Source organism: Panicum hallii, chromosome 1 (genome assembly GCF_002211085.1).
Source record: "Panicum hallii strain FIL2 chromosome 1, PHallii_v3.1, whole genome shotgun sequence".
Classification (NCBI taxonomy): Eukaryota; Viridiplantae; Streptophyta; class Magnoliopsida; order Poales; family Poaceae; genus Panicum; species Panicum hallii.
In genome coordinates, this window is record NC_038042.1 from 55,361,719 (window position 1) to 55,373,420 (window position 11,702).

The 11,702-nt window shown below is 46.5% G+C and overlaps 1 protein-coding gene across 2 annotated transcripts; it reads right to left on the reverse strand.

The window, feature by feature from the left end:
- Positions 1–973: 973 nt before the first annotated feature.
- LOC112890329 (homeobox-leucine zipper protein HOX16-like) lies at positions 974–3,138 on the reverse strand. Of its 2 annotated transcripts, none has more exons than XM_025957239.1 (4): positions 2,530–3,138; positions 2,263–2,399; positions 1,936–2,175; positions 974–1,825 (listed from the first exon to the last, which is right to left on the reverse strand). In XM_025957239.1, exons 1-4 carry the CDS (start codon positions 2,624–2,626, stop codon positions 1,322–1,324), a joined length of 978 nt encoding a protein of 325 aa, XP_025813024.1. In that variant the 5' UTR covers positions 2,627–3,138; the 3' UTR covers positions 974–1,321. The 2 variants fall into 2 exon arrangements, with proteins under 2 accessions (XP_025813024.1, XP_025813032.1); XM_025957247.1 differs by having other exon boundaries at positions 2,263–2,407.
- Between the last annotated feature and the right edge of the window lie 8,564 nt (positions 3,139–11,702).

Here is an 11,702-nt window from a genome sequence, read left to right on the forward strand (position 1 = left end):
GCTTCCTCTTACCAGCACATTTTTATTCAGTATTGATCTAGACACTGTTGAGAGACAACTTTCAGCTCCTGTTGTTCTCTATCTCCACGAGTCAGCTTTTCCAGATATATTCGAGGAAAAGGCCTTTCACCAGAACTTGAAAGGCACACCTATGGAAACACACACAAATTGCGTGTAACAAGCCAGTCACTTACCCCTTGATCTCACATCCATCCTCTATTCCTCTGGACTGAATTTACCATGCCAAAACCCAAAACCTTTATAAATCGGTAATGTTTGCTTTGTTCCGCTGTGATCTCAAACATCCACTTGTACGATTTTTTTTTTGTAAATGTTACTAGCAAGTGATGAAAGCAGATGGCTATGTAAATGAACAACAGAACAAGAACAGCAGACAGATTTGCCAGGACCAACCGTTTGCCTCGATCAAGGCTATCCGTTTTCTGTGTAATGAATGTCCAAAGTTGCCACTCGTATTCAGGCTTCCTGTTTGTGCATGTCTGAAAAGACGAAAGGGAAAGAAAGCTGCACTTGTCTCATCCTCGTGTTGCGCAAGTGGAAGACTTGTTTAACGTGTTCGGGCTTTCCAGGCGCACTGATCTATACTACTTAATCTGGTCTTACCAGGACTCTGATACATTAGTGTTTGTTCCGAAGCAGTACTGCTTCCATGTTCCATTCACAGAGCACAAGCCAATCATTCAGTGACATGTTCTATCTCTCTTTTCTTTTTTGCACATGAAGGATTCAGTGACATGATCTACAGATGCCATCTCTTGACTCGCATTTGGAAGCTGAATATCATATTTACTAGGTTGCATCTACTGCAACTGTTGGTCTTTTCTTTGTTTTTACTGACCTCAGGTCAATACAACTGACCACTAACTAAAAATCACTTTCCGGCACTATTCCATTCACTTAACACATTATCGGTTTAATTCTGTAGAACACATAATAATCATGCGAAAATGTGTAAAGTGCATTTAAGAACTCCAATTGGTATTGACAAAGAAAAACAGAAACGACATGATGATGATGGTGACTGAATCTCATTTGACATGCTAGTAATGTACTGTGCAATAAAAAGAGTACTTGTCTCCATGCACTTATTTCTCACCCCAACTCTCTTAATCTTCTCGAACGCCACATCTGATTGGGATTAACAATATTAATTGCCCAATTTTACCCTACCATGCATGCATACACCTTCTCCATAATCACAGCTAGGAATTCACCATGTTACAGCAACGTTTGCGAAAGAAAAGAGGCACGAGATTTTGACAGCACAAGATTTGACGGTCGATCGGCGTGGGAAGAATGTCTAGTTCCACATCCACCAGCCGATCTGACTGGCGTCCTCGTCGTCGTCGGCGTGGGGGTGGGCGTGTCCGGCGAAGAACGCGGCGGCGACAGCGGCGGCGGCGGCGGCTTCGGCTTCTTCGGGATAGTAGCTGCACCCCTCGTCGCTGCCCGCGCCGTCGTCATCCGACTGGATCCCTCCCGCGCAGTGGTTGACGGGGCCCATCCCGCAGTCGTGGTAGTGGCCCTCGCCGCCGGGGAAGTAGGACTCCACGCTGCTGTCGACCGCGGCGGCGAACCGGCCGCACAGCAGCGCGTCCGTGTCCACCACCGCGCTCCCGCCGCTGCCCGTGCTCAGCCTGTCCTCGGACTTCACCTGATGCGCCTCGAACGCCGCCGCCGCCTCCGTGGCTGGCTCCTCGATGTCATCGGCCAAGGAAGCCTTGACATCCACCGGCAGCACCTCGGCGTCGGCGCCGCCCTCCGTCGCCTCCTTCTCTTGCAGCTTCTCGGTCAACGACGCCACCTTAATTAAACAAAAGCACAGATCCATCAGCAACGTGCTCGGAGACCGTGGAAGTAAACGGAAGCTCGATCAATCGGCGCCAAGAGCGAGAGGAGGAGGAGGAGGGTTACCTGCGAGCGGAGGCGGTGGTTGTCCTGAAGGAGGACGTCGTGGTCGGCGCGTAGGGCGTCGAAGGAGGCCTTGAGGCGGTCGAAGTCGCGCTCGAGCTGCTTGGTCTTCCAGCGGGCGCGGCGGTTCTGGAACCAGACGGCCACCTGGCGAGGCTGCAAGCCCAGCTTGCGCGCCAGCTCCGTCTTGCGCTCCGGCTCCAGCTTGTTCTCCTCCTCGAAGCTCCTCTCCAGCAGATGCACCTGCACACGTGCGCGCATGCATGCGTCATGCATCTGGAGTACGTGTCGCCCAGCTAGCTAGGCGGCGGGAGCGGGTTGACTAGTTACCTGCTCCGGGGTGAGGCGGCGCTTCTTCTCCGGCAGCTGCTCGTCGTAGTACTCCTCCTCGAGGAGCTCGTCGGGGGAGGTGAAGAAGGGCCGCTTTACGCCGCGCCCTTCTTCCAGGCCCAGCATCGGTCTCCCACCTTCATCACTCCCGCATGGCAACCCCAATCAGTACACACGAATTCCAAGCCAAGGTCGAAGCAAGCACCACGTACACCATGACGGAAGATGGGATCACCAAGGAAATGGAAATCTAGATGGGACTAATACCTCGATGGAACAAGCCGCCGCCCGCGCCGCAGTCCAGGAAGAGCATCTGCCCGGCGCCAGAGCCCGTGGCGTTGAAGATGAGCCGGCCGGACTCCATGGATCCAAGACCCAAGCTCGAAGATTATTATTTACTTCTTAGGAGAGGAAATTAACTATACGTGCGCCGGCGTATGTACAACGCAGAAGCTAGGCTGCCGACGACGACGGTGAGGGATCGGATCTATAAGAAGCAGGAGGAGGAGGCGAGCATGGCGGCGATCTTGTGGCGGAAGAAGCTGGTGCTCCACAGAAGCCTCGCCGGAGTCTCCATCGGAATCAGCCAAAATCCCATCATGCACGCCCCAATTCCGAGCGCCCAAGGGGATCCCCTCAGCCGCGCGGAGGAGAACGAACGCTCACCGGGAACAACCTCTCGCCGGCCGGAGAAGCAGGCGAGCCCCGGGGCGGGACAATTCGGCTACGATACGGCGGCCGGAGGAAGAAGCTGGTGGACGACGACGGGGTAGCAAAATGGAAAAATCCTTTTTGCTTGTTTTTAATATTCCACTATTTCTATCGATGAGGAAAAGGCTTTTAATATTCGATAATATTTTTTCTTTTGGAGGGCTCTGGAACTAAAGTTTGAAGAAATGGAGAGGGGCCTTCTTATAGGCGCCGGGGCAGGGTGGGTTGACGATTTTGCCCTCCGGTGGCAACGGTGGGTGGCCGGCGCGGGAGACGAACGGTGTTAGCAGTAGGCCCGTAGGAGAGGATCTAATCTCATCTCATCTGATCTTTTGCGCTGAAAGGTGAGAAATGGTAGCCCACTAGAAGACTCAAAGGCATGCTCAAGGCTCACTCAGGATCTTCTGTCAAGGGACCATCTACGCCGTGTGCTGAAGTCATCAGCTTGGTGCTTGGGTATTCACAAATTCCTCAATCTTTTGGGTCAAAATCAGGACATTAACCATACATAATACCACTTGCAGTATTGCTGATATTGATCAATTATTAATGCTAATTGCTAAAGCTATTTTGTAGTGTTTTTTTTCCTCTCTTCTTCCCTGACGACTTCTCTCCGTCCCTCTCTCACTCCCTTCTCTTGTGATCATTATAGACTATAGAGCTTCTTGTCCGATAATTTGATAAGGGTAGGTTCTGAGCTAGAGGAGATCGTAGTGGTAGGTTGGCATGGTAGTGGTGATTAGGCATGATATAATATATGGTGCCTCATGCTGTGTTACTCGGCTAGCAAGAAAAATAGAACAATTGAGTGCCTAATACTACATGGTGAGGAAGGTAAAGTTCCTTTTTAAATAGTGCACCTCTATTTCTTACCTTTTTTCTCTTGTTGTTTTGTGGCCTTTTAAAATATTACATTTGTCCAAAATATAAGGTGTTTTAATTTTATCGTAATTAAAACTTCTGTAACTTTGATCAAGTTTGTAGAAACATTCAGATCTACGAAACCAAATAAATACACTACATAACATATTTTATGATGGATTTAATCAAGCTAATTCGAACTATAGGTGACGATATATTTTCTATAAATTTGATCAAACTTAGAAGAGTTTGACTTAATTCAAACCTAAAACACCATGCCATAATCACGAAATCATCTTCCTAATTGCTAGGTGATGCTACGGAAACCTAACCGTCTACAAAGTGAAGTTAGCAAGAAAATATGAATATCGACTTGCTTGACATGCTTAGATTCCGAATAATTCAGGAGGGGCCTACGTATACGTAGTCATCTCCTGTTTTCACCACACTCGGGCAGCTGCCCAGGTGAATACGATTGATTGCGAAGTTCTCGACGCCAGAGGATAAGCCTACATCGACCGGCAACTCTCCCCGGAGCTTAACTGTTCCCCGGACAAAATAGTCACCATCCGTGAAAAAACAGTTTTCTTACTATCAACCGTGACAAACGGATTGAACCTTGGGTCTACATGAGCAAGATGTTTGTTCTGTATTGGTGCAGGCCGAAATGAAGTGAAGACTCGAATCCCTTCTAGATCTCCAAGGCGAGGCCGTGAACAGGTGACGGATAACCAATTGGCGCTCGGTCAATGCCGCCCTGTCGGGTAACTGTCCGGTGACAGGGAATCCGGGTTATCCAACGGCACGGAGTCCGGGGCTCCAGTGCAGGGGCCTTTGCGTCCAGCCGAAACGGCCGTTTACCCGGTCGAGTTGCAGATTCGCTTCAATCTTCTACCGCCGCCATCTTCTTCACTGTTACCGTGGTGTGCGGCCATGCATGTGGCCTCACCTGTGGCCGGAGTCGACAGCCAATGTGGTAGGGCGCCGGGGCTGGTGGTCCATGTGGTAGGCTACTGGCCACGATTTGCACTGAAAGATTCCATCAAGTCTCGTCCAGCGCATGCTCCATGGCCTGGGTTTCGGCATGTTATCATCCCATGTGGAAATCAGTTGAATACATATATTTTTTTCTTGTTTTTGTCTCATTAGTTTTTGTGAGATGCCTACCATTTAGGATGGTCCAAGAGTATAGGTTGGGGCAGCCTGTGCCCCCCACAATATGTTCGATGAGGTTTATTATGTCACTTTCTAATGTTCTGTTTCATTGTTGAATCATGCAGAAATCAACTCCGAGTAAAATATCTCTGAATGACAAAAACTAAGTAAAAATATTTGTGCACCTAACTTGTGACGTTGAATCGTGCATCTCGCTCCCTATAGCTATCTCAACACTGCGCTTTTCTAACACGAACACATTAATTTTATGCAGTGGTGCTATTAGTTAATTTTGAAGTCTTAGCTAATAATTAACCGCTAAAGTCTCAATCAATGTACGTGTCAAGGGTTTAGAGAAAGCACCACCCCCAAATAGCGACATGCTATTCTTTCACACAAGGATAACTAAACTAATCAAAGGGTTCACTAGCTCACTGGAGAGAATCAGAGATGTTGTAAGCTATAGGTTGTTGTATAGTCCACTCAGGAGACTTTGTTTTGGTGCAGTGTTTCGAATATTAGTTTAGTTGGCATGAAAATGACCGTGTCATCACTAAGCATATGCTACGACTACACTTAATTCACTTACCATCGTTTCCTCCAGATTCCTCCACATTTATCATCAAACGGTCATGCTAGAGATAGAAATGGTCATGGATATTTATAAGGATGGCATCATTCAAATAAGGAGGGCTCTCAATCTTGAAGAGAAAATTCTGTACCATACAAATCTATCCTTTTGGCCCTTCAAATACGCGGGGGAGATACATATAATTTTTTACAAGGTTATCCAATGTGATGGAATATATATGACTTGTGTGGTTGTCTGACGTTATGATCTTTTATCAGAAGAAAAAAAAAGGTCCTTATCAATTTAGCATGGGCTTTCCTTTGAAATTCATTCATTAAAGTAGCGAGCCAATCATCGACCCGCTTTCAAATCTGTCTCCTGGCTAACTTAGCTTGGATACCAATATTTTCATGTCTTTATTTGTTTCTCCGGTTCCTTCATAAACCGGTAAGCATTGCTTGGTGGATCAAAAGCAATGTATAGGTGCAAATTGGACCTAAAATTTTCTTTTTATTTTCTACTATACTCCGTATATTGTTTGCGCCGACGGCTGACCCTGGAACTACGGGGAGGTAGGTAAAAAAAGAATTCTAAGAGCGGGTAAAAACGTAATGTTAGGGCTAGGTACGGTACCCGTTCTACTTCTCGCAGCTAGAAATACTATTTTTAGGCTGGATAATGCGCCTGCTCCTGAAAATGATGCTGTGACCTGCCTTTAGAAATCGATTTCTAGGTGTGGGTCATGCCATGAGCCACCTTTACAAGTCAATTTCCAATAAATAAAAAAATAAAAAAATATTACAGCAAACTAGCCACCACCACAAGCTCCTGTACTATCGAGGTATAATTTTTTTGATGAAATATACACACTTGCATCGTCCAGAGTTCGAGCCACATACCTGAAGCATCGCGCGTATCTTACTCTCCACCATGCTATATAGACACTTATGACTCTATGTGGTATGCTATTCTTTTATATTAACTCTAAAATTGATTTGTAGGGATAGGTGGCGCCATCATCTACCGCTAGAAATCCGTATCCATTTCTCGGGATGGGTGATGCCATCACCCGCCTCTAAAAATATTTTTCTACTTTATTCCAAAAAATTATTTAAATATTTACATATAGCAAAATAAATAAATAAAAAAGTGAAACTATATAGTTCTAAAGGTTAAGATAAAAAAATATGCCAAGTATATTTCAGTATATATAAAGGTTAAGATTGCGGAAATCTCAAAGTATAACTTGAGTTGCATGAGATACTATATAGTTATAACTATTAGACAACTTATAATAATTATTTGAACTATTAAATAACCTTAAATGAAAAGTTATCGACTACAAAATTGTACGTCTCGTCAATCTCTATAATTTTAGTATAAAGTTTGACTTCATCCAAGATTATATGAAAAAAATATAATTTTTTTGTGGAACTATTTGTATAGCGGGTCACGCTATCCCCTGGGTGATGGCGTCACCTGCCCCTAAAAATATATTTTTAAGGGCTTTTAGGGGCGGGTGACGCTGTCACCCGCATCTGAAAATGGGTACCATTTCCAGGGGCGTACTCATTTTCAGCGACAGGTGATGGCGTCATCCGCCCCTAAATGCCTCTAAAAATATATTTCTAGGGGCTGGTGATGGCGTCACCCGCCCCTAAAAATGGTGGTCATTTCCAAAGACGGGTGACGCCATCACCTGTCTTTAAAAATACATTTCTAAGGACATGTATATTGATATAGTAACTCCGCTCTATTTATAGAAGCGAATTATCTTTTGGGCCGTTCATAGAAGAAAAGGAGCCTCCTAGAAATTGGTTTTGTAGCCGTGCATGCGGAAGTTTCATCTCCGCCAATAGTCTAGTTTAACCCAGCCCCCAACAGCTACTATGGCATATTGCCATGCTAATCTATCTGGACGCCAAGCAACTAAAAACAAATCAAACCAAGCTTTGATTTGATTTATCGTTCTTCTAAAACTCCGGATACTCTTTTCTACAAGATCTCTCGCTAACATACGATCAATGGCCACAGTCCCCGGGTCTCTCTCTCAATCCCACACTTTGGAGGGAAGATAATTCGCCTGACAAAGCAACAACGAAAATCGTCACGTTCTAATTTGAACACGCTTTTTGCCTGCCTACGGATCGATTCCTCCTTTACCTTATTTCCCCCCCTCTGCAGCAGAGACGTATAGGAAGACAGGACGATGAAGAGGAAAGGGTGCGAGGTCGCCGGCGGTCGGCCACGGTGCTCGCCCAGCCGTACGCGCCGGCGGCGTGCGGTGCGACGGTGATGGCGCGCGGACGGGACGGAGCCGGCGCGGCGCGCGCACGCGGGGGGGCAGCGCCGTAATCTCGCGCGGGGGATGCCGGGGCCCGCCGGCAGGGCAGGAGAAGCGGGGCCACCCCGTCACGGACGGCTTGTCCTGCGTGCACCACGTATGCGGTATGCCGGCGCGGGGGGGCCCCCGCCACCCGCCGCGGCAGCACATGGGACGCGCGCCCACCGGATCCTCTGCGCCGCTGCTTTCCGCCCGCTTTCGCTGGGTGCATATACGGCGCACGCACAGCTTCACGGGGGGAAGTAAAAGTTATATTCTCCGAAACCGTGGGACTAAAACACTAGCTTATGACAGTATCTTCCGCAACTTTACATCTTTCTATATTTATTCACATAGGCACTCTAATTTTAGCATAATGTTTTGAATATATTACACATATAAAAAAACTCCATCGAACTTTTTAGTATATATAGAAAGAATGTTATCATAATAAAAAAATTAAAGGTTATTCTCGTAGAGAAAATGGTAGCGTGCAAGAAAAGACCAGTACATCCACAAAAGAGGATCAAGATTATACCACCCGTAGAACCAATCAACACCTCACATCAAAACGGTCTTTGTTCTAAATTTCGTCACGCTTTGACTCTCTCAGAATATAATCTCCTTTGCGAGTCCATCGGCAATCACGTGCCAATTTCGTGGCCACCCAGTGTGGCCCGCGTGGGAAGCAGGTCGGCCGGCGGGTCCTATGGAGCAAATGGCTCTCTTCCATTTCATCTCTTTCTATGATTTACCCCGTAAACTTTCGCATTGGACCGTTAGGAGAAACAACGCAAAAGAGGGGAATGAAAATGGGGACGGCAAAAGTGTTATTGTGTTCATCACTCCTTTTTCCTCCACCCCCACTCAAAAAAGTTTGAGATTTTCTCTCCTTTGCTATGAGTGGACTCTTCCACATCTCGTGTATCGGATTCGCGGTCGTAGTGTTTGATGTTTATTTGTGCTCCCTCACTTTTGTAAAAAGCTCGGAGTTCCACATGGTGAAACTTTAGAACTTTCTACGAAATTTACAGGCTAGAAGCAACCCTTTATGAGTGAGTATGCTTTGCGTACTACCAACATATTTTTTAACATAAAAAGAAAAATAGCACTGATTTAAGGTTTGTTCGGTAGAATTCCAACTGATTCTGATTCTCTATGGGAGCTGATTGATTCATTGGTTGAAAGCAGTGATTCTCTATAATTTTTTAAGATTAACTTTATGAAAAATAGATCAAGTGTTAGAAGTGAATTAGGAGAAGCTATTTTTTCAGCTCCCAACTCTTTAGCTCATTTCAGAGAATCACATCACAAGAATTAGCATAGAATCACTTCTCTTAGAAAAACTGTTTGGTTGAGCTTCTCCTCGATTTAGCCTAGAAGGTGCTCTAAGAGTTCTCTAGAGTTTTGTCCTTAGGTAAAAAAAGAATATCCTTCGCATTGGTTAATTTAAAAAATGGTTTCTTATTTTTTAGAAAAAACTAGATGATCTTTAATCTCTCAATTGTGAAAAAGAAAAACAAGAAAACGTACCACTCTTCCAGGAGCATCTAAAAGTTGAATTTGTTTTATCATTCTTGTGTTTATGCACCAAGTTCCGTTTCTCTGACAGTGCAGCTAATGTTTTTCCCGAGCTGCGAGTTTTGGCTGATAATGCAGCTGGCATGGAAATCACTTTCATGAATAAAAACCTGGATTGGACAGCTGAAAGGGAACTGTGCTTATCTGGACATCACTCCCTGACCTCTTGCAGCAGATGGATGCATGCAGCTGTAACAAATCGACCCAGGCCGTTAGCGCGAGATCGTACCGTTCAGAAACAACATAATTACTAGTGCCTGTTACTGTTTGGATTGTAACTATCACTCCAGTGGAGCTGGGTCATCCAATTCTGTAAACCTGTCCGAACATTATCCTCTCTCCTACATCTACTTTGAAGCTAACCCAAAGTTAAGAAGAAGGTAAAAGGAATAAACGACGAATAAGATGAGGGACTTATACTCTTTTATTTGGGATGGCAAGAATTATTAAATGGGTGCCGGCGGATATATTTGAATACAATTATGTTCCAGGGAGGTGATTTTGGCTAACATATCCGGTGTGTCGAACTGATTCTTGAAGGAGATTCTTTTTGCGGCCCGCTGCAGCTTGCACGGAGACATGCGTTGGGAAATAAAATGCTAGCACGCGTATTGACCTAGCTACCTGCTCTCATTTTGCAGATCGTATTTAAAATTTGGCGCGAGTTTATCGACTGCAAGTCAGCAGAAGAATAGAAGCGCTTCATCTTTTAAAAGGTATGCTCTTCAAACAATTCAGAAGAAGAGTTTACTTTAGAGTTTCCTTGCAAGAGTTTGAAATACTGTCTTGTCACGGAGAATACCAGTACTAAACTACTAATTGTCTAATCAGGGCAGCAATTAGCCAGCTACGCGGCGTAGCTGGTGGGTCTCCTCGCCACCGAACCAGAAGACAAAATTCAAGTTGGATTCCGACGCACCAAAAGTCGCCGCATGTTCTCAAGCATTCCGCTCTAGTGTTCCTCTTGACTGAATTATTACCGCCAAGATTTACGAGGTTCCAGGCCTAATGCATCATTAGCATCATTGCTCCTTAGCGTCTAGTAGCTACCACTAGATTCTAGCAGCCAATGATAACACCACCGGTGCATCATCAGAACCTTGGATCCAATCTCAAAAAAAAAAAAAACAGAACCTTGGATCCATCCATCAATCCGGACGAAGCAATCGGAGACAAACTCCAATCAAATTTTAACCCTGCTCATTTCCTTTGACAAGTGACAGCAACGTTGGCCGCCACCAGAGGCTCCTCTCATCGATCCGTAGCCGAAACCAGGTGCATTGCATCACGATCCGCATCGGCCTCGGCGATACTCGAGTGCGCTTTCCAAAGACGTAAAGGGTCTCAACCCGATCGTGGAGAAGCGTTTGCGTTTCCCTTGCTCATCGTCTTCCTTTCGATCACTTCATCAAATGGATGCGCGTGCTTTGCGTTCTTGGCTGATCTGTGAATCCAAGCTGCTTACCTATCATCAGGGCTAACCTAGCGAAATAGCTAGGCTGATTAGATGATGGACCCAGCGATCATCTCCAGCCTTTTCAGACGATGCAACGACACCATCTCTCGTTTAATCTACGCCAATCTGATGGAAACCCTAGTGGATCGCCGAGGACGTGCACTGCTCGGAGCCACTCGGCACGCGCCCGTCCGTACGCCGGGCATTTTGGACGGCTGCCACCCGGTTAGCCGCGTGCAAGTGTGCGCGACCCTTGGCGTAGCTTGAAGGACCTTGGAAAAAAGGAGGGGGGGGGGGGGGGGGGGGAGAGAGAGGCGACAGTGAGGCGAGAGAGGAGACGCAGTGGACAAGGTCAACCAGAACCAGTAGCTCAACGCACCTTCCAAAAGAAAAAAAAAGAAAGAAAAGAGCAGCGGCAGCAACAACAACAACAGGCAGTAGCAGTGACGACACGACGGGATGGGGATCCGGATCGAGCCCAGCGAAAGGCTCGTCGCACTCGCACCTGCGCTGAAACCGTCTCCTCCCTCTCCCTGTGCGCGCCTTTGCCCGCGCATTTCTTACAGTGCACGGCACCACTGGGATCCGCCATCCTGCAGTGGTAGGGCACTATGGCTGGGCTCAGCAAAAGCAGCGCCTCCATTGACCCTGCCGAGCTTTTCTGAACCCTCCCTCCCTCTCCCTGCGTGTCTATCTGAATTCTGAAGCACATCGTCATCGTCTAGGTATTCAGCGTGCGAATGCCCACTTTCAGCTACTGGTCACTGTTGGAGGATGACAAG